This window comes from Heterocephalus glaber, unplaced genomic scaffold (assembly GCF_053883595.1).
Source record: "Heterocephalus glaber isolate CG9 unplaced genomic scaffold, H.glaber_assembly_v1.0 deba00000937, whole genome shotgun sequence".
In the NCBI taxonomy this organism is placed as follows: Eukaryota; Metazoa; Chordata; class Mammalia; order Rodentia; family Bathyergidae; genus Heterocephalus; species Heterocephalus glaber.
In genome coordinates this window covers 15,504,836-15,527,921 of record NW_028258173.1, presented here as the reverse complement: position 1 = coordinate 15,527,921, position 23,086 = coordinate 15,504,836, and the positions used below count along the sequence as shown (strand labels likewise).

The window sequence follows — 23,086 nt, the reverse complement described above, 5'->3', positions numbered from 1 at the left end:
ACATGCTCATTACAAAAATCTTTGGGTGTCCTTTTTTAAAAATTGAAAGCAGCTTATCCATAAGGTTTGGAGCATATCATTTCCATGTAATTCAGACCACTAAAATCCAGAACTATAATCTACAGTAGTTTTTTTTTTCTTAATTAGGGGTAAAAGAGAAGGATTACAGATTCCTTTGAAATTCGGATGGAAAGCTCTGAGTTCTCTCCCTAAAAAAATAAACATAAGCACACATATGTAAAATGTTACATTAGAGTGATGACACCCAAAATCATATTTCAGGAAATATGGGGCCATTGGAAAATGCTGGCTTGGTGAACTCAGCCAGCTAAGGCCAGTCCCTAGCAGACTTCTCGCTTCTCTGTTAGGCCTGCTCTAGGGATCCCAGGCTGATTTCCAAGTCATTTTCACGAGACTGTTTCATCTGTATCAGCCAGAATTCGCCCTTCCTTACTTTTCGGGGAAGAGTTAAGTTTTCAAAGACATTTGTGAGGTTCCACTCAGTCATAGGTGCCCTCTGGCAATCTTGAGTGTTTCTCTTTCAAAATACTGTCAGATTTGTGAAGCAAAACCATGCTTTAGTGAAGCTGGGCTGGCTATTTTTATCTGCCGCCCCTCTCACCCCATCTTCTGAAATTGTTGTTGTTTCTCTGATTAGTGTTCTAGTCATGCAGAGAGACCCAAGGCTCGCAGCTAATGACCAATCAGGGCTTTGAAAGACAAACTCAACTTCTCCAACATGGAAACAGTTACACTTTACAATGAACATGAGCAGAATAAAATCTGTTTAGGGAAATGAATAAAATCTGTTTAGGGAAACAATTTTGTGACAGCCAAAGGCTGGAACTCAGAAGAGATGCAAAATTGATCCTTGGGTGAGACAAGATCACCATCCTCTATAATATCTCTTTTCTTGACTTTTATTTAAGCACTGGAGGTGGTGAGTAATTAGAGAGGAAGACAGCCAGGGCTGCCATGGATGGTGCAGCAGGGTGTACGGAGTGTGCGCCGGAAGGGCACACAGTCCTGGAGGGAAATGGGGCTCAACTGTGTCCCCAAGCCCTGGCAGTCACTGAGCGTCCCCGGAAGGAGTGCCTTCATTCCTAACTCATCTGTTTACCAGGACTGCTTTTCTTTAATTGTCACGAGGCATCAGAGTTTAGCAGTTGGCCCTGAAGACATCTATGATTTTTCTAGACTAACCTATTTGGATTGAATTAATTAAACCGTCCTTGCAGTCCTATCTGGCTTACAGCCAAAGCTATAAGTTAGAATTTCAGAATCATCTGGAGGGCTTTTAAGACACAGATAGTTGGGCTAGACACACCCCAAAGTTTATGAGTTGGTAGGTTTGGGGGAGGGGGAGGTCTGAGAATATGCATTTCTAACAGATATTCAGGTCCAGGGACCTTATTGAGAACCAGTGCAAGAAGTTATAGCTACAAGCAAGGGTTTCTTTACTTTGGAGCTTTCCCATGTTTACTAATGAGAGTCTCTTTGGGCCTATACCGACCAAAGAAAATTAAACAAATTCAGATTGCCCAAACTGAAAGATTATCCTTCAGTGGGTCCTTGGCCTTGGTAACAGGGACCTTGAATAAGTGGCTGAGAAGGGCAGGGGCTGTTTGCATTCATTTGGTTTCCTGAAGTTCTGTATCAAGTAATGAAGGAGTCACTGTGTTCCTGGCTAGCTCAGTTCAACAAGCAGTAGTTCATGGGAAATTGAGGGTGTAGGTCTCAGAGCCCCCTGATGAGTGAAGAGGCTGCCTGTTTTGGTTGGGGCTATGACTGTGGATACAGGAGTACAAGGCACCCTGATGATCTACATACACTAAAGCTATACTCTTTTTTGCACTAATATACAGTACCTAGGGCCATCACACTGGACTATACCTCCAGCTCTTTTTATTTTGAGACAGAGTCTTGCAAATTTGCAAAGTTGCCTGGGCTGGGCTCTAACTTGTGATACTCCTGCCTCAGCCTCCTATAGTGCTGGGATCACAGGCATGCACCACCCTTGTCAGCACAGAAAGGATTTTTGGATCAAGAGACTCCTTCACCTAACCTACTGTAAGTAAACAGGTAGGTGTTCTCACAGGTCTCCAGCTAGCAATCTTCCATTTCTTTTGAGACAGTATTCTAGATTTGGTCTTCTATAATAATTGGAGAATTTCTCTCTCTGTCTCTCTCTGGTGCTAGAGTTTGAAGCCGGGGCCTTGCACACATTAGATGAGCATCTCTCTTTCTTACTTAAATGCCTTTAAAACTCTTCCTTGCCTCCGGTCAGCTGAGATAGAAAATAATCAGCCTCCAGCCTCTGTATCCAGCCATTCACTGACCAGATATGCACACGCATGTTTTTCCTTTCCAAATCCTGTCTCTAATCAAACCTCCTTTCCTGATGAACAGCTTGGCAGTGTTTTGCCCCCTTGATCAGAACCTGCCTGTCCTTCTGTTGCTGCCTTTTTTGAAAAGCCCTCAATGGCATTTGGGTACCAGTGAGAAACCCATCCAAGTGCCCTGTCTGCTGGTCCTCAGAGTGGCAGATTTTGGACACTTCAGGTGCCTGTCCCTTTGCCAAGTTTCTACCAGTTCAAGACTACTATCCTTTGAATATCTTTTTGATAGTTTCTTGGTGTTGGTAACCAGGAAACCATCATGAGTCCAAGACAGGAGAGGCCAGAAATTCTTCACTTTTTTTTGGAGTCTATTCTCCCTCTGAAAATCTGAGAAAAGTTAGCTAGAAAAAAACACTCAAAAGTATTTGTTTAAGGATCAGAGGAAGGAATCACAGGAGACTCTGTTTACCTGCCTCATAAAAGACGGCACAAATAGAGAGGTCTTTGCCATGTTAGGGTAGCATGACAACTAGTCAATTAGGGTGGCATCCTGGGGTATGTGATAAGAGAGAATAAATAATGATCTGCATTTAGACAAGCCCTGGAAGAGGCATTTATTTTTCAGAAGGTGCAGATCTGGGGAAACTGAGAAAAACAAAACAAAAAAGCCCATAGTCTACAGAACCCTGTCTTTAAAAATGTGGCTCAGAAACAGCTGGCAACATTAATGACCATCACTGTCTCTGCCCCTTCTTCCTAACATATCCTTTTTCTTTAAATTAGGTACTTTTGCTAAGAAAAGGGAGGGAGATACTGGAATAATGATGGAAAGGGACCAAAATACAGCACTCAGAACAAGTTTAAAGTGACTTAGGAAAAGGCCAATGAGGAGAGCATTTCATTAGACAATCGACCTGAAAGTCAGATCTAACCTAAGTCACCCATTGGGTGTGTTTATTTCTATTTATAGCCAAGGACACAGCTATCTTGTGACTAATTCTGGTAATACAGAAGATTCAAGGGGACAAAATGATTGTGCTGAGGGTCTGGGAAGAGTGGTCTATCCATCATGGGATGCAGCAAGCCTTATTTTCATGTACTGACAATGTGCAGAACTTATTTAACTCTTCACATTTCATTAAAAATAAAAGCCAGAAGAGTAGTTCAATTAGAGTGAATGGGGCACCTACGCCTAGCCTGTTTGACCTTGAATACTCGTAGAACCTCTGCATATTTGGTAAGGGATTGTTTCATGTGTTCTCTGAATCAAAAGACTGCTTTTACTTGACATGATGCTTCAGGGAACTTTGATCTTGAATTGAAGTTTGGAATAAATTAGAATGGATTTGAAATCCATCCAACAGAGAATGATACAGCCCTTCATGTCAACGATGCAAGCATCAAGTATACTGAGGTCCTACTTAGTCAATAGCTCTGTGGCTATTTTAGATTAAGCTTCTATAATTACATCTTTATTATGCTCCCTGGACAGGGCTATTTCAAATACAGGAAGCAGTAACCTGCCTTTGTTGTTGTCTTCCTAGGTAGCAGTTGAAGCCAGATGTACTGAAAGCCCAAGTCAACATGTTATGAAATTGTTCTACAAGTTATTTTGGGGAAATTGACTTACCATACCACTCATCAACCCATGCAAAAGCCTGTCTGTGTCCAATCAGTAGAATGTCTCGGACCACCTGAAAAGCAAAAGGACATTGAAATCATACCTTGTTTGATGACTCTTTGAAAAATATGTCATTCCCGATTCCGGAAATCTTGGCAGTTATGGATTCCTCAATCCCTCTGGCTGTATGTGAGGACGTACACAAATGCTGCATTAGCTCAGCCCCATCTCTTTCCATTGCACGCATATGCTTGCTGCAAATTAATCCTTTCATCTTACTTGAGTTAGGCCAGGGGGTGTTCAAACTAAAGACAACTACTTGATAGTCATACAGTAATGGGCTGTGGATTTAGCTCAGTGGTTTTGTCGCCTGCTGCGCAAGCGCAAGGACCCAAGTTCAATCCCCAGTACCAAAAACAAAAAAACAAACATACAGCAATAATTTGAATGAGTCTCTAGGCTAATCACCTTGAGATTTTTCATTTCTCTTTAATTAGAATTATACTTTTCCTTTGTAGAAGGGTATATGTCTCGCTGGTGCTCAGAGGTTGTAAATGTTGGAAATCAAGAACACTTTTTCTCAACTTAGCACCTTAGGATGATCCTATCTCAAAATTTAAAAACAGGCCAGGAATGTAGCTTAGGGTACTAGATTCAATCCCTAGTACTGGGGCTGGGGAGAACATTTTTCTGTGTTGTAAGTCACTTCTAAGCAGAGAGCACTTAATATTCCCTCTTCTCTGATGAAATATCCTCAATATTGATTCAATTAAAAGTAAATCAACATATAGTGTGTGAGGTAAGTTAATATCCTTCTAGGCTTCACTTTCATGTAATGGAAGAAAAAAGAGCATTATTTTATTGAAAGAGATGAAATAAGAGACTTGAACTGAAATAGAACATAATAGGAATGCTAAGCTTCACTGGAGACAAAAGGAATGAAATTGTTTCTTATAGGATACATAATGGCAATGGAAGGCTAAGGAAAATAAAACACACCATCTGTGTTATGTGTGTAGTACTGGTCATGTGCTTTTACTTCATGGTATCTTTTGTGTAAATATCTTCTTTTATGTTTCTTGGATACTCAAGAGTCTCCCTTTAACATTCCTGCCAAACAAATCTAGTGATTGTCAAAAATCTCTCCTGGAAGGTTCCAGTGTGTTTCCATCAATGAAGGACTTTAATTCGGTGAATTAGTAGACAAGGGAAGCATTTATAATGAAGCGTTTACTCCTCCAGGCCTCTGGCTATCTAGTGAGGCTTTGCTGATTTGGAAGAAGAAAACACGTAATGAATATAAGAAACAATGTGCAGCCATACACACTTGAGTGCTGAGTGTGTCAAATTCATGGAAATCAAAAGAACAGCACTGAGGCACCAGTAAATATACCCTAGTACATTAAAGCACAACACAGCTGTTGGCTGGAAATGAGAATTCAATAATGTGCTAATGGCTTCTTTCGAACAATTTTTTTCACTTTAACTGTGAATAGATTCTAAAAAAACAAACCAAAAATCACCCACAAACAAAAGTGTTCAGAGAATGGCATCCCTGACTCCTTAAACCCATGCAAATGCTACTCTCAGATACTCATTAGCAACTCCTGGGCCACAGCAGGTATCTTTGGGGGATGTAGATAATGCTTCATTTTATTTGGAAGCAGGCAATAGAATGTTTGTGACTGAAGCATCATCCTTACAGGCATTTTAAAGAAATGGATTCGCAAAACGAGCTTAAGTCATCTGTGAGAAAAGAAACAATGATCCACGTGGCAATCTAAATACAGATTGTGAGAGAAAATAAAATGCATTTTGATAATGACCCTAGTAAGAGGAGATGATGTGGGGTTAAACAGCCATAAAAAGAAGAGAGGAGAGAGAGAGAGAGAGAGAGAGAGAGAGAGCACGCGCGCGCTTGTAGGAAGTCAAGGAAGAAACAGATACAGACAGAACTGAGGTTGCAAAAATATTTTCTGGAAGTTGTGATTGTTTTCTTGCATAATAACCAAGTTAGAGAAGGAAAACAAAAGGTCTCAAATTTGATTTCCATGCGTCTCACCCCATTCTAACTCCTGGCTGGCAGAATGGGCTTTGGAACTCAGCAGAGGATCACATACTTCTGTGTGCAAGAAAACACCGAGGCTCTCGAATTTGTCCCAGACTCTGCCATTACAACCAGCCTAAGTTTCGAGGAGTTGAGGGACAGACAATCCATTCCATAGACCATAGACCTAAATTCAAGAATTATACTATCATCGAATTGGCCCCCAGTCAGTAGACAAATCCATCTAAATAACAAAAAGCTCAGAGCATTAAGTAAAAATTCCTGTGCCCCCAAAAGAATTTTGAAAAGCTACTCTTTATCAGCTTTTAAGTGGAAAAATAAACAGATAGTTTGCCTATCTGGAATACATAGACTACTTAGGGAGTATTTATTTTTACGGAAATGAGAATAGCTATGAAGGGTAACGCTCCACACTGCATTTTCCATTATTTTTTTTCCCATGTGAAGTATCAGGTTAGAAAACTTAAATCATCACCAAGTAGGTTCTTGCTACAAAATTAAAATGTTTGGCCAAAGTGAAATCTGTGTTCGGGGTGGTTAATCATTCTTTAGTAACAGAATTATTACATGAGCAGAAATGCTGAGGTGTGCCGTTCAGTAGCACAACTGGGACTTCTTGTTCTGTTTTGTGGGGCACTGTCTACCTTAGGTGCCTACGTTGGCAAGATCTTCCGTGTGGGACTCGTCCTCGGGTGCTGTGCACACAGATAAGCCTGCTGGCCTCTACCCAGTTCCCTCTGCCTGGAAGCAGATTAGCTGGACGCCAGAGAGGGAAGGACATTTTGAAAGCCTCACTTCCCAAATAAACTTACCCAACAGACATGGAGGTCACAGAATGAGAGACATAGGGTACAATGTCTACAAATAGCAGTGGAAAAAAAATTAAACCCATTTATAAAATGAATTTTTACCCAAAAAGTGTTTTTTAGATACAGTTAGTTATGTGGTATTGGCTCAGCCCCATGCCCTGGGGGTACATCATGTACTCCAACTTGACAATAAAGGCAGTGAGTGACCTTGTCCACAGGCTGGGAGCTGCTTTTTGATCACCTACCTTGTGCACAAATTGTTCCACTCTGGTCTGAAGCCCCCAGACTTCAAATTTCACGGTCACCAGCTTGTAGGAGCACATGATGGGCTGATGACTATCTCTCCAGCCTTCCCTTAACTGACCCCGGCCTGTCTTCTCTGACTTGAAGTGTTTAGGATCCTAGAAGAAATACAGCAAAGAAATTGACGTATTAAAATTTAACCAGCTATATGAAATATCCAGAATAGGCAAATCCATAGGCAGGAAGTAGATCAGTACTTGATTGCTGGGGACTGGGACCGGGGCGGGGGGAGAACGGCGGTGTTGTGGGGTGATTACAGTGTTTCCTGTGGGGATGATGAAGATGGTTCTATGATCTTCTGAGTATAAATAAAACCCACTGAGTTGTATACTTGTTTAAAAGGATGAGGACTGTGGTGCAGCTCTGAGCCCTTGCCTACCAATGTGAGGCCCTGGGTTTGAGCCTAGCATTGGGGAGAAAATTATAAGACATCTTAATTTAAAAAAGGGGAATTATAATTAATTGGTAAAAGGGTAGCTCACCTATGTAAATGTGAAAAATGATTTAAAGCAAAGTTTATGACATTGTTTTATATTTTTTCCTTGCTCTTATGGTCAGTAAAAAAATTTTTTTCACTGTTAGGGGTTGCATCCAGGGTCTTCACACTGGTCTACATACCCAGTCCTTTTTTTTTTTTTTTTTTTAAAGAAGTATCAATGAAAAATTTATTGAGGGCAAGAGAAAGTTCTTTAGATAAATTCCATTTTTAGTGTAATAAATTAATTACAGTTATCAATGAAAATTATTTTGAAGCTATTCTAATGTTTTGCATTTCTATAAATAGTCTTGGGTAAACTAAAAAATATACTTATGAATAGCTCATTCACCTGGTAAGATAAAGGTTCCCGTCCCTGTTCCAGACAGAATGTTTAAGGAAGTTTCACTGTGTTTTTGTTTTAATAAGTTGTGAAAGTAATTCAGCTTATCGTGGCAAATTCAATGCTGCATAACAGAAGAATGAATTTTGTCAAGTCACAAAGTTGTAAGTTGAGTGACTCAACTTTTTAATGAAATTAAAGTGAATAATTTTACTTGGCAGACTTGTTGGTTGGAAAAATAATCTCTTACCAACAAAACCAAGGATTTCACTAAGAAAGAGCAAGTTTCAAGGCAACAAAATGGCATTTTCCCCACTTTTTGTCATGCTACCTACACCAGACTGAACTATGTGCACAAAACCCCAAACCCAGGCTCCTAAGCACTGGTGATGATAAATAGCAATTTCAATGGTTCCATATGGAGAGAAAGACTTGAAGAGTATTCTTTGTGAGATCACGCCCCCAGTGAATTAAATTTAACTAAGAAATTTCAATGAAATAGATTGGGACTGAAATGGTTGCCAGTCTAGTCATCCAATGGGGAACATGGAAATTCAGACAAGGTTTGGGTACTTCTGTTCCTTTTTTGAGTCCTCTTGTTACTGTTGCAGTCACACTGTTCTTTTGTTCTTGTTTATCTTAGTTTATTCCATTATTAAAATGGAGAAAAAAGGGATAAACAGTATGTAAATATTTGATTTGAAAGCTGCTCCACTGTGGGAGGAAACAAATATATAATTGGTTCCAAAGGCCATCTTCAACTCCTGCAAGGTGCTCTATGTTCTTGGCTTGCTCTAATAATACAGAAGTGATAGGCATCGTTTCTTTTTTGCTACCGGGGAATGAACTTGGGTCCTTGCGCTTGCGCAGCAGGTGGCAAAACCACTGAGCTAAATCTCCGGCCCCTTGGGCATCGTTTCTTAAGTGACCATCAAATTACGAATCAAAGTACATCAGTTCTCTCTCTGTCCTATACGTACCAGAACATGTTTTGGTCAGATATAAAATGGAATAATTTCAAAGTTGGTATATCTACATGTTGAAAAGTCTTGCAGGGAAGAGTTTCACCCTGTCATGTTGACTTAGAGGTCCAGGTTTTCAAAAGACACCTCTCCATACTTGTTTCTGTAGTAGTCCATGTAAACAAAGCACAGGTAAGAATGGTCCTTCTGCAGCTGCTTTCATCGAACAGCAGTACCTGAAAGTGTGGTGTTGGCTAAATGTGACACAGGCAGAGGGTGAGCCTCTGTGTTGAACACCCAGTGATCTAAAGGTAAAAGGTCATCACTGGAGAACAGCAGATACAAGTATTTTAATGTTTCAGCGAGAAAGAAGCTCTGCTGTATATCATCATGTGTAGAAGTAGAGGAATATACATCTTTGACCCCAGAAAACCCACCACTGACTGGGCAATACTTTTCAATAGCCGGTGCTGCTTCCCAGCCCCACTGCCTGTATCTTGGATTATGAGTGAATCACCACTACCCAGTCCTTTTTAAAATTTTTATTTTTGAGACAGGTTCTTGTTAAGTTGTGAAGTTGTCCAGGCTGGGCTTAAATTTGCAATCCTCCTGCCTCAGCCTCCCAGAGTCCTGGGATTAAAGGTATGTACCACCACACCCAGGTGGGTCAATACATTTTTTAAAAAGAAGAGTCCAGCTCACTAATGAGAGTGTAAATTAGTTCACTAACCTTGAACAATTGCTCAGTGATAACTTTAAAAATCCACAAAGCTGGGCCGGGGATTTAGCTCAGTGGCACCGCACCTGCCTCACAAGCACAAGGTCCTGTGTTCGATCCCCAGTACCAAAAAAAATCCACAAAGGTAAGCACGTACCTACTTATGACCTTACAGGTTAATCTGAATGTAATATGTAAAATCTCCAGAGTTTTACACATAAGATTTATGAAATGAAAAAGATAAAAAGGGGTTAAAAAAGTGTTTAACCTTTTAATATTTGCTCAATGACTGCCATGGAAGTTGGCTGATTCTGACCCTACAGGATTATTTTTTGAGATACTTCAAAAGAAATGTATAAATTAATCAAATACAAAAATGTTAGTAATTGTTTTAAAATATAGGTATAATATTCATTACTGTAAAGAAGACCTGAAGCCACTCAGGGCCTCGTGTGTGCTGGGGATACAGAACCCCAGGAGGCAAAGAGCCCAGGGCACACAGCAGAAGACAGTATAAAGCAGAAAATGCTGGTTCCCTCCCAGGAGAGCCCTGGGGCCCCTGTGTGGACCACATGAAACCTGAAACCAGGCGACTGTGACTGCATAGGCCTCCTATCTCAGACCAGACTGTGGCTCAGGGCTGGATCTGAGGGGCCGAGCAGGCTGCTCAGGAATAAAGGCAGGAGTCTTCATTCAGGTCTGGCCAGGTCTGCGGGGCCATCTGTGCCACCGGGCATGGGCCTGCTCTGTAAGCACCTCTATGCCAGGGTTACCATGTTCAGGACTGCAGCTCCCCCAGAAGGCACAGAGCACCTCCAGGCCCCATCCCCACACTAGGCCAACGCCAGCCTTTCACCAAGGTCCAGGCAGAGCCCCCACCCCCCACTACTGCTCTGTGGCCAGGCTGACCTCCCAAAGAAGTCTTGACTGGGTCACTCCCTCCTCAGAATCCATCCACAGCACATGAATTTAGGATAAAATTAAATACTTGGCATGAAATACTAGGCCCTTTATGTTGCTGCTTACCTTTCCAACATCTTTCTAGACCACCATGCCAATGCCACAGTCCCTTCCTTAGGAAGCTCCCAGGAGCCCTGTTCTCCAAAGCCCCCAAGTTCTCGAACTTTCTAGGCAGGTGTTAGTTCCACTTGCTGAACTTCCTTTGCCCCAGCCTACCCTCCTCTCTGACTCTCTCTTCTTTTTCTTCCTTCCAGACTGAACTCAAGCGTCACCTCTCAAGGACCCTTTGCTGTGTCGCCCAGAATGAGGACTCCTCCCTTCTGCTCCCAAGCCACCTCTGAGCCTCCAGGCAGGTGATACTGGGATCACCATTTGCTCATCTACCTCCACGAGACCGGACCTCCTGGAGTGCAGTGGATCCCACTGCCCTAGTCCTGGTATACCATAGATGCTGAATAAATGCTTGTGGGATGAATGCCTAAACCTTTTTTGAACCATCACACATACGTGGCTGGGGCATCAGCAGCCTGTTAGCCAAAATAAGTAAGTTAGGGGCTGGGGATTTAGCTCAGTGGTTTTGCTGCCTTCTGTGAAAGCACAAGGACCCGAGTTCGATCCCCGGTACCAAAAAGCAAAAAAACCCCCCAAAAACAAAATAAATAAGTCAATACCGGTAAGACTTACTAGTAAGTTAATACTTACTAGTTAAAAATAGTATGTGTGCAGTAATAAGTGTTGACAAAGGAAGCGCGAACTCTCATACATTGCTGATAGGAATGTGCAATGGAGTGGCCACTTTGGATAGCACTTCAGCAGCTCTTCAGAAGATTAAACAGAGTTACCATTAAACGCACTACTTCCACTTACAGATATTTACCTGAGAGAATTGAAAACATGTATCCCCACACAAACTTGGCCACGGGTGTCCAAATTCATAATAACAAGAAAAAAAGAAAAACTAACAACTCAAATGTCATCGACCGATGGACAAAATGCAGTATATCTATGCAATTGGATATCTTTCAGCCTTAAAAAGATACGAAGTACTGTTGCATACTCCAACACAGGTGAATTTCAAACAACGTGATGCTAAATAAAAGAAGCCAGTCATTAAAGGCCACATTGTACAATTCCATTTAGGTGATCCTATTGCCAGTATGTGAAATGTCCACAACAGGCAAATCTGTGGAAAAAATGTAGATTAGTGGTTGCCTAAGGCAGGAGGAAGAAGTGGTACAGGGAATGACTGATAATGTTTTCTCTTCTTTTTTTGAGATAGGGTCTCGCTATGTAGTCCAGGCTGGTCTTGAACTCACTTTGTAGCCCAGGCTGGCCTTAAACTCGAAGCAATCTTCCTGCCTCAGCCCCCTGGGTGCTGGGATTAGAGGCGTGCACCATCACAACTGGCCAGTGTTTCCTTTGAGTTGATTAAAAGGTTCTAAAATTAGATTAATGTGATAGCTCAGAACTCCATAAATATATTGAAACCACTGAATTGTACCTTATGACATATGAATTATATATCAAAAACATTTTAATAATAAAAAAACACAGCCAGGTGCATTGATGCACGCCTGTAATCCCAGCACTCGAGAAGCTGAGGCAGGAGGATTGCCACAAGCCTGAGGCCTGCCTGGGTGATATAGTAAGTTTAAAGCCAGCCTTGACTACATAGTAAGACCCATCAAACACACAGTCTAGTAAAATCCTATGCACTGCCTTAGTAGGATTTTCAGGATGTGGCCCAGCTCTGAGTTTGGTGTTCTTTTTACTTAAAAGTTATCCCATCATGGTCCTCATGCTAAGCACATGCTTACTGAGTTTGCTCTGCTGGCAGGGTATGGACCCACGTGTTACATTGTGTTTTCTATATAATGATAATACATAAGAGAGCAGGAGAAACTTTGAGAGATGCTGGATAGGTTTATGGCAAACTGTGGTGACTGTTTCATGGGTATACATTGGTCTCCAAATTCATTAAGCTAGATATATCAATTATGTAGATTTTTGCATTTAAATTAAATAGGATGTTAATTTTATGGAAAAAAAAGAATAGAATGAGAAGACCAATAAATCAAAAGCTGTATCACTAGACAGACTATGGTAATTTCCAAAGATGACCATGACCAATTCTTCCCCTCATTGCATTGGAACTTTCCTTCTCTTCTTGAATCTAGACAGGTCTGTGATTTGTTTTGGCCAATAGAATATAGCAGAAGAGACACTGTAGCAGTTTAAATACTAACAGAAGCTGAAAGCTGAAAACTAGAAAGCGGATGGGCCAGGGATTTAGCTCAGTGGCTCCTTGCTTGCCTCGAAAGTGCAAGGTCCTGAGTTCGATCCCTGGTACCAAAAACAAAACAAAACAAAAGGCCTCAGGTGTCCCAGCCAATCCAGCCGAGACACAGGAAGGAAAATCCATCTTAGGTATTTCAGTCCAGCCGCCCACCAGGAAGAGCAGATGATTTGCCCAGTGAAGCAGAGTCAAGATGATAGAGTTGTAAGAAATAAAGTATGGGTGGGCCAGGGATTTAGCTCAGTGGTGCTGCCGCCTGATTCACAAGCGCAAGGTCCTGAGTTCAATCCCCAGTACCAAAAAAAAAAAAAAAGAAAAAGAAAAAGAAATAAAGTATCAGGATTGTTTTAAACTAGTCAATTTTGGGGCAGATTGTTCTCCAGCAAGAGGTAACAAAACAGATGTATGACGTTGATCACCAACGATGGAGAGAATGAATGACGCTTTGTTCTTTCACAGAACATACTCAACATTCCTACCACCAGCCATATGCCAGAGAGCTGTGAATGAGGAAATTCATACCTGCCCAGTTTGTTCTTGTGAACTAAAATGCAGCAGCTAGAGTTAAACAGAGAAAACTGGTTTCTTTCTTCATCTGTCTTTGGATTTTCCCACCATGGGGCAAATGATGGCTGCTCTCGACTAAACCCGCACAGCCGTCTGTTGCTCTGGAGGACAGGGCTTCTGCTCTGTCTGTGGCTGACCAGAATGCTGATGGGCAAATTCTTGTGAACCTGGGTGGAGGTTATCTTATTTGACTTAGCAACTGGGTAAGTAAAGGATGGTGACAGAGCCAGAAAGCAGAGGAAAGCAAGAGGCCGAAGCACCCAGAAGCCTGGAGTTGCTGGAGACAAAAATCTCGGTGAGCAGAACAAGGTGGGCAGGCTGCAGAGAGACAGGAAATGAAATGAAACCAGGGCCTTGGCCTGAGCTGCCTTCACAGCCGTCAGAGCGTGTACTGTGAGGGAGAGCGAGAGCAAGAGGCCTGCAGAAAATTGTACCTGGACATGCTGATCGTGCCCCTCTCGAACCTGCTCATTCACGGACTGTATTTAGCTTGTTTCTTCAGCCAATAACTTCTGAGACTGAAATGGTACCTACTCCAGGATATTCATGTCCATTCCATAGTTTTCAAGCATAAAACAAGAGTCTGAAGTCTTAAAGGCAGAAGCCTGGTGGATTGCGTTTCTAAAGCAGCTGAGAATGACAGACCTCACAGCAAACTTCAAACTGAGACCAGAAAAGTACAGTATGGCTTGCTCAGCTGAAATCTCAATCATACCAGGAAATTATAACATTAGTTTAGGTTACTGAAAAATAAAGTTGCAAAAAAGGCCTAGATGGAAATGAGAAGTACATTGTGTTTTCAGGGTTCAGGATAGAATTTTAAGCTGAAAGTAATCATTTGGTTTTATGTCCTCGACTTTGTGGATAAGGACACCGAGGCCTAAGAGCAATGAAATATCTCACTCCTAAATCACAGGCTTTTGGTGATAGGCAGCTTCCCCTAATTCTAGCCCAATTTTCTTTCCATGACATTTACTTTTAATATTAAACAGAAGAAGGGTGTTTGCTGTTATAGCTGGACGCCAAAGAAACAATTAACAATTGGGCTTTTTATGGCAACTGTGTGTCGATTTTTTGCTAGACTGGTGTCATATCTACAGCTGTTGATTTCATCTAATATAACTCAAACATGGCCTATAATTAGAGATTCACATTCAAAGAGCTGGAGGGGCGTAAGGGAGAAGGGTTTACCAAAGGACACCTTTAATCAAACTCCAGGCCAGAAATGAACATTCAGTTGAATGCATTTGAATGGAGCTGGGAGGGGGGAGGTGGAGGGGGCGGGGGATTTAGCTCAGTGGTTCCACTGCCTGCCTCGCAAGAGCAAGGTCCCAAGTTCCATCCCCGGTACCAAAAAAAAGAAGAAGAAAAGATGGACGGATGAAACCAGCATGTTTTATCTGGAATAGCCTGGTCATTTTCTCACTTGAGTTTCTGAAGATAAGTACCTAAATTGCTCCATTCACACATCAGCTGACTTTCCTTACAACCTCTTTGTTTTTGTGTAGTTTTCAAATAAATTTTTGATTTATATTTTTATAGCTTCTACAGTATTTTGGTTCTGATTCAAACTCCATTATCTCACTTATCTTTTTTTTAAATAAAAAAACTGGGTTGTTTTATATTTTAAACTTTCTTTTTAAAAATGAGGTTTATAAATGAGAGATTCTAGTCTCAAAACTACTGGAGCTCAACCAGTGCCGGGAGAAAACACTGTGAGAGTTCTCTTCAGTGGGTTGAATGGTGATCTCCAAAAGATATGTCTGAGTCCTCACCCCTAGAATCTAGGACTATGATCTCATTTGGGAACAAAGGTCTTTGCAGATGTAATTAAGCTAAAGATCTCAAAATGAGATCATGCTGGATTACATAGATGGGTTCTAAATCCAATGACAAATGTCCTTCTAAGAGGCAGAGGAGAAGACACAAAAAGAAGGTCATTTGAGGACAGAGGCAGATTGGAGTTGTACGGCCACACTCTAGGGAACTCTTGGAGCCACCAGAAGCTGGAAGAGGAAAGGCTAGTTCATCACCTTGATTTTGGGTTTCTGGTGTCCAGAGCTGTGAGAAAAATCTCTGGGGAGAAGGTACAGACAAAGCAAGGTCACAGCTCCACTGTTCAGATCCAAATGGGCTTGGGTGCAGTTGCGCACCCAGCTTTTCTAAAGCTCCCAGGTGATGTGAATGTACAGCCAAGGCCCAGCCACTGCTTTTAGGTACAAATATCATTTCTGTGTTTTATCTAGTTTTTTCTTTTCTTTTGGTACCAGGGATTCAACTCAGGACCCGAGCTTATCTCTGTGTTTTAGATGAGGAACCGGCTCAGAAATGATCAGCAACTTACCTACAATCCTCTCAGACCATCAGTACCAGGAAGGTATGGTCTGAATACTCTCACCCCATGTTGAAACTTAATCACAAACGTGGCGGTATTAGGAAGCGGGCCTTGGAAGGTGATCGGAGCCCTTGGAAAAGAGAATGTAGAGAGCCCTTTCATCCTGTCTGTTGTGTAAGGACACAGCAAGAAGGTGCCATCTATGAACCAAGAACTGGCCCTCAACAGACACCAGATCTGCCAGAGCCTCCATCTTGGATTTCTCAGCCTCCAGAGCTGTGAGAAATAAACATCTGTGGCCTATAAGCCACATGGTGTGTGGTATTCTGTTATTGCAATCCACATGATTGAAGACACAACCTCTGTAGCCACGAGGACAGGACAATGTTATCTGAAATTCGGGCACAGTCTTTCAGGAGAGCTCCAGCATCCTCCCTGTGGAATGATGCTCATGACAACACTCTTGTGGGGTCATTGCAAGGCTTAGATTAGATCATGTTGACAAAGTTCTCCGGGCACACACACAAAAAAACAAAACAAAAAACCAAAAGTGGACAAAGTTCCCAGCTCAACATGGCGCAGGGAAGGTGCACAATGCACAGGAAACCTCCCAGAGTGACACATGCCTGAAAGTACCTGTTATGGCTGTGTCTGGCTGTTCCCCCAAAGCCTCATTTGGTCATAGGTGGGGCTTTTTCAGAGGTGGCTGGATCTAGTGTGTGATTGATTCACAATGCAGTGCTAGGATTAAGGGCGCTGGGATTAAGGTGTGTGATTACTAAATCAGTCCACTGATTGGTTTGGCACTGCCCTAAACTGGGTAGCCTAGATAAAATATAAAAGGGGCAGAAAGAAGCTGTTAAGGTCCCTTGCTTTTTTTGCTACTCCTGCCTGCCATGAACTGTTTCTCCTCTGTGATGCCTGTCTGCCATGCCACCCTGCCTGCCTTGGAGGCAGCCAATTACGGACTGAAACTTCTACCAACTGTGAGCTAAATAAACCCTTCCTCCCTTTAACTTTGGGTGTCAGGTGTTTTGTTGAAGCAACGAGAGAAAAGTAACTAAGACAGCATGTGACAGTCTTCAGTGCTCAGATCCAATTTATTTCCCTCTTTCTTTTAGGTTTTAGAGGCAAGAAAAATATTATGTTCCAAAAGGACAAAAGTGGAGAGTAAGGCTGATTGCCCTGACCGTGAGCTGTTCCCTGAAGGGACTTTATTTAGGACATCGGGAACCACCCAAGCATGGAGTCCCGAGCACAGTGACCCTGCTGGGAAGCCACCTCCCAGGGCAGGATGGGTTAGCCTCAAAATCAGGCTTTGTGCTTTTTTTTCCCTTTGAGACAAGATCTCACATGTAGTCCAGGTTGGCGTCAAATGTGTGATACTCCTGCTTCAGCGTCCCCTGAGTGCTGGGATTATAGGCACATATCACCTTGTCTAGCTGACTTTGAGTACCTTAAAATGACTTACAAGCTTTTTTTTTTTTTTTTTGGTACTGGGGATCAAACTCGGGTCCTTGTGCTTGCGAGGCAATCGGCAGAACCACTGAGCTAAATCCCCGGCCCCCATTACAAGCTTTTTTCAAAGCATTAAGAACCATACCCAGACATGTGCTATCCTTTCCTTCTAGTAATTTTCCAAACTGGGAGTGGGGAGAGCACTTCTCCCTATGGGGGAACTTGGGTATGTTCTTTTGCTAGCATTCCTCCAGATTGGGCGACATAGAAAACAGAAATTTATTGTCTCACACATAGTTCTGGAGGCTAGAAGTCCAAAATCAAGGTGTCATCAATGCTGATTCCCTCTTTGCCAGCTTTCAGCAGCTTGCTGGAAATCTGTGGCGTCCCTTGCCTTACAGAAGCTTTACTTTACTTGGCAGAGACCTCAAGATATCTTTCCTATGTATATTCGTGACCTTCCCTCTGTGCTAGTCTGTCCCCGTGTCCAAATTTCCCTATTTTATAGAGACATCCATCCTATGGGATTAGGGTCTACGACATGACCTCACTGTAACTTGATTACCTCTGTAAAGGTCCTATCCTACATACACAATCCCAGTTCACACTTGAAGGACTAGGGGTAGGACTTCAACATATCTTTTTTTGTGAGGAGACACAGTTAAACCTATAATACGGTCAGAGAGGTTTTCACAAGGCCAGTCTTCTAGATGCCTGGTAATTCTTCATTACTCTCACTCACTCAGTCTAGGAGAGCCTGGACCCCAGTAGCTGTACATAGCTGGATCCATTCGGTGGACACTGAAGTGCGTTCAAGGTGATGCTCTTGCCTGATGGGGCCTATGCAGCTCCTCCAGCCCAGCACCTGGATGGCTGCAGGCATGTGGGGCTGTGAGTTCCTGGCAGGAGCTGATCAATGGATCCACAATGAGGTCTCTGGCTCTGGATGCTGCTGGTCCTCCCCAGAGTCGGCCAAGAGCAAACTGGACTGAGCTCATGTCAGAGCTGTTTCCTTGGGGCCGGATGGCCTTGACTGGCCACCCCTTCCCTTTGACACACAATCTTTACAGGGCTTTCCCTCCATGGGTCAGCACACCGGCAGGCCCCACTATCTTACCCTGAGACACGGCGGACAAAGGTAACTCAGGGCTTCCTCCTCAATGCAGCTCATGTAAAACTGTGTCCCCTGATGGGTTACGCTTGATCTCACACCTAGAAGGTGCAAAGAGAAGCCCCCTGGAGATCTTGGTCCAGCAGGAGCAGCGCGTGCATCTCGGAGGCAGTATTATGAGCTGACATTCACCGAGATATAGCATCTCCATGATTAATTATGCTTTCAATTTCAACCACAAATAACTAACAGGGACTTGCCCTGTTAATTGAAATTAGAAGTTTTTGATAAATGTTAAATGAAAAAGGACTAAGCAGGAGCCCTAGCCAGGAATTGCTACATTATATAACCATAATGCTCAGACCTAAAATAGGAAGAAATAGGGTGCATATCATACATTAGATCCCACCCTGCATTCTGGAACTGGAAGACTCTAAGGTGTTACAGATATTGTTCTCTCTCCCCTCCACTGAATGGCCATTTCAACCAGATAAAATTAGCCCCCAATTTAGCACAGGATTTCCTGAACTTGAATCCTAAGAGGAATACACATGAAAAAGCCAAGAAGCTTTCAAAGAAGCTAGTCCCAGAAGACCAAATATTACACAATCTCATTCATATAAAATGCTTTGAACAGGAAAATGTATGGAGAAAGTAGATTAGTAGTTGCCTTGGGGTTGGAGGCGAGAGGAGGTAAAGGGATTGGGAGGTGATAGCTAAAGTGTATGGAGTTTCTTCTTGGGGTGGAGAAAATATTTTATGTTTGGTTACAGTGATGGTTACACATATCGGGAAAATAACTGTATACTCAAAACGGGTGACTTGTATGGTATCTGATCTATAGCTCCATGAAGTTGTTAAAAAACAAACTCAGTAGTTTTCAGCATATACTTGACAACTGACCTTAAACTTTACTTAAAAGGACAACGGTGAGGCACCAGCCTAAAAAAAAACACACAAAAAACCCCAAAACCCGAGATGTAAATTACAGCCAGAAGAGCCAATTCTTGCTTCGTTAGCAGTTAATACCCAAAGTGCTACTTTGAAGGCCTTTGCTCTTGGCACTAGAGTGTACCACAGACTCAGCAATCTGTGCCATTCCTCTGGAAAGTGACTCTTCTAGGAGTCTGGCTGGGAGGTGTGTCTGACATGTAGAAAGGAGAAAAAGTGGTCGTGGTGGGGGGAGCACTTCAGTGTGTGTTTTGTGCCCTGCTCAGTTATAATTTAGGGTTAGAGACCCTCAAAACTCACTACTCTGAAAAGAGTGAGCATGAAAATGGAAATCTGAGCACACACCACAAAGGAATTTAATAGTCTATGGTTTCTAGACCTGGGGATGTCCTTCTAGGGGTGAGGGAGAAGACCAAGGCAAAGGGGAACCCAAGGGAGGTCATCAGAAGAAAGTGAGGGATAGAAGGAAAGAAAAATAACCATTTGAACGAATGTTTATTAAGTGCTTGTTCTATGCCAGTCTGTGCTGAGAACTGAAGACACATTCTCCCATTCAGTCCTTGGGATGTAATGAGAAATACTTTTGGTCTTTGACTCCCTGGTTCCTGGGACAGAGCTCCTAAAGCCCTTGGATTTCCTGACACCGGGTGTCTTTGCTACCCAAAGGAGCCCCTTCCATCACACCTGAGTTCATACTACTGAAGTGACTTGGGGTAGAGTCCCCAGACAGCCTCAGGACGGGACTGGTCATCAGAACAACCAAGTGCTTAGAGGGCTGGAACTTACCGTCCAAGGCCCAACCCCTGGGGTGCAGAGGGGAATGCTGGAGATTGAGTTCTATATAAACCTTCGAACAATGAGGTCAATGATTCTGAGCCCTTCTGAGTTGGGACCACATTGACTTCCTAGGAGGGTGAGTGTGTTACTCACCTTTCTGTTACTGTGATGAAATACCCGAGATAGATAGCTTGTAAGTAGAAAGGTAGTCCATGGTCACCTGTCCCTGCCATGGCACAGTATACATCATGGGTACATCATGGTGAAAACACAAGGCAAAGGAGGCCCGTTCACTTCATGGTGGGGAAGAAGCAAATGAGACAGGAAGGGGCCAGGGTAACAATATCCCCTTCAGGAAAATAGGCCTTGCACTAGGACCACCTCGCAAAGGTTCCACTACCTCCCATAATGCCAAGCTAAGAGGAGAAGCCTTTAACACACCGGCCTTTGGGTGACATGTCCAGATTCCTACTATTGTAGTAGAGCATCCACAGAGGGCACAGGAGCTCCACGAACTCCACTGCCTCTAAGGCTCTTGTCCTAGATGTCTCTCCCATTTGGCTATGCCCATGTTGTATCCTTTATAATAAACCAATACATTTAAGTAAAGTGTTTTCTTAAGTTTTGTGAGACTTTCTAGCAAATTATTATACCTGAAGAATGAGTTGTAGGAAGCCCTGATTTATAGCTAAAAGAAGTGGGGGCAGTCTTTTTCTTTCTCTTCATCTCTCTCCCTTTCTTTTCCTGTACTGGGAATTGAACCCAGGGTCTCTGAACTAAGCTATATCCCCGGCCCATTTAAAAAGTTCTGAGACAGGGTCTCCCTAAGTTGCCCAGGCTGAGCTCAAACTTTTGATCCTCCTGCCTCAGCCTCCCAGAGTGCTGGGATTGCAGGTGTGCAGCAAGCATGAATTGGGTCTAAGTCTGGGAACCAACCTGTATGTCCTCCTCCAAACTTCCGGGAAGACTTAGTAATCTTAACCAGTCTTACAGGATGGTAGTGCTGAGGGAGGGTCTGTGTGTTCCTGGATCAGCAAATAGCTTTTGCCCAGACGCCCCATTCCCATCTCTATATTTGACTGTCTCAGAAGACTCATGTTGCATGGCTTCAGAGTTAGGCAAGAAGGCCATGGCGATGGCCCTAAGAACTCCTCTCCTCTGACTCATAAACAGCCTGGGAAGGGGCAAGAGATGAGAGGCCATCTCCTCACAGGCCCCAGGAAATACCTGGCCTCAGTGATTAGCAGCTGCCTGAAGGATGTAGGGTCGTGACTCTTCTTTGTTCCCAGCCTTGGGCTCTGTTCCCAATTTCAGTGTAAGAAGAGGCAGTAACTGAATATCCTGTCATACAGTCCAAAATGGTTCTTTCAGGCACAAATGCAAATGGAGATAACCTCTAATCAAAGTCATTCAATGAGGTCATGCAAGGGCACACTGGAGAGGACCCCACTTTGTAACTATTGGAACATGCTGGAGTGAGAGACAAGGAACCTAGGGCTTCCAAAGCCAAGTGAGTCAACATTCTCCTCTGAAGGAGGCTTGGAGGACTCCAGTTGCCCTGCAGTCTTAGAACTGGGGATACCTTTAGTGACTGTCCCTATCCACTGATTTGTGCAGTGTTCTTTGGACACAGGCTATGAAGAAACATCAGTAATCTGGGTCCACACTGAAAATATACAAGTTGGGCCATAGATAGCTTAAGTTTACTACAAGGAATGCTGATAACAGACTCACCAATATTCTTAAAGGGCTGCAACATGGCAACAATGACCTGCACCGGGTAAACTGTCCCTAAATCTAGCTTGCTCCTCATGTACTGAATTGTTTTGGGAAACTTAGACCTCCAACTTCTTGAACAGAAACTGGAATAGAGATGTTCAATGAACCAACCGATTTGCAATTTGAAGACAATAAAGGGTTTCCATTTTATGACTGGATTAGATTGCAAACTTATTTTAGCTTTAGAACTCATTTTACTTTTTCAAATGCAGTTATTACTTAGAATCCCAACATATAAAACAACTAAAAGTGATGAGTGGACTCCACTCCTTCTGCTATTGTAACCTTCACTGTTTGACACATTTCACTCTTTACTCTGCCTGGGAGAAACTCTGTGGTGTTCTAGATTCTGGGTGCAGAATTAAGGGGGGAAGTTATTTTGTTTTTTTGTTGTTTTGAGACAGGGTTTTGTTATGCAGTTCAGACTGGCCTTGAACTATGTAGCCTAAGCTGGCCTCAAACTTGCGGTGATCCTCCTGCCTCAGCCTCCCCAGTGCTGGGATCACAAGAGTGCTCCACCATGCCCAGCCGTGAAAAAGTTTTGAAATGAGATACCCCTAGGTTTGAATTTCTACTCCAGCAACTGTTGTGTGAACCAAGTTATTTAACTCCAAGTTTAGTGTGGTGAGGACAAAATGAGAAAAGGAGTATTTCCCACATAGGGGACTGTGGATGTATTCTTTGGGGACCATGACTATTTTTTCTTTTTAGGATGCATTCCTATGTTACTCAGTTGTAGGATAGTTAGTTTTTATTTTTTCCAGACCCAAGCAACTTTCAACCAATCTGCTATTTCTTGGAATGTTTACAAAGGGGAATATTTTCCCCCAGTGCTAGGGATGGAACTCAGGGCCCTGTATGCAGTAGGTAAGCACTGTACCACTGAGCTACATCTCCAGCCCAAGAGGGAAATCTCCCCAAAAGACAGAGAGTGGACTTCTGTCAGATCAGGAAAACATGGTGTGAAAAGCCCTTCCCCTACCAGTCTTTCCTTATGGTACTCTGCTCCTAATGCCAATGAGCCTTGAGCTTAGCAAGATACACTGAAGGAGGAAATGATCTCTCAGAATAATTTTCAAAGATAACAGCTGTTGGGCCGGGGATTTAGCTCAGTGGTTCCAGTGCCTGCCTTGCAAATGCGAGGTCCACAGTTCGATCCCTGGTACCAAAAAAAAAAAAAGTTAGATAACAGCTGTTCATTCCTCTAACTTTAC

At 42.8% G+C, this 23,086-nt stretch overlaps 1 protein-coding gene and 1 long non-coding RNA gene across 2 annotated transcripts in view; one reads left to right on the top strand and one right to left on the bottom strand.

The window, feature by feature from the left end:
• Positions 1-23,086, bottom strand: part of Pitpnc1 (phosphatidylinositol transfer protein cytoplasmic 1) — a 273,815-nt gene that overhangs the window by 15,204 nt on the left and 235,525 nt on the right. The window contains exons 7-8 of the mRNA XM_087208224.1: positions 7,083-7,238; positions 3,970-4,033 (exon numbers count right to left, since the gene is read on the bottom strand). Coding sequence (XP_087064350.1) covers positions 3,970-4,033; positions 7,083-7,238 — 220 coding nt within the window. The remainder of the gene's footprint in view (positions 1-3,969; positions 4,034-7,082; positions 7,239-23,086) is intronic.
• LOC110346823 (uncharacterized) overlaps positions 1-23,086 on the top strand; it is a 78,928-nt gene that overhangs the window by 42,086 nt on the left and 13,756 nt on the right. The window contains exons 2-3 of the long non-coding RNA XR_015450156.1: positions 10,853-11,035; positions 15,732-16,782. This is a non-coding gene — a long non-coding RNA (uncharacterized LOC110346823). The remainder of the gene's footprint in view (positions 1-10,852; positions 11,036-15,731; positions 16,783-23,086) is intronic.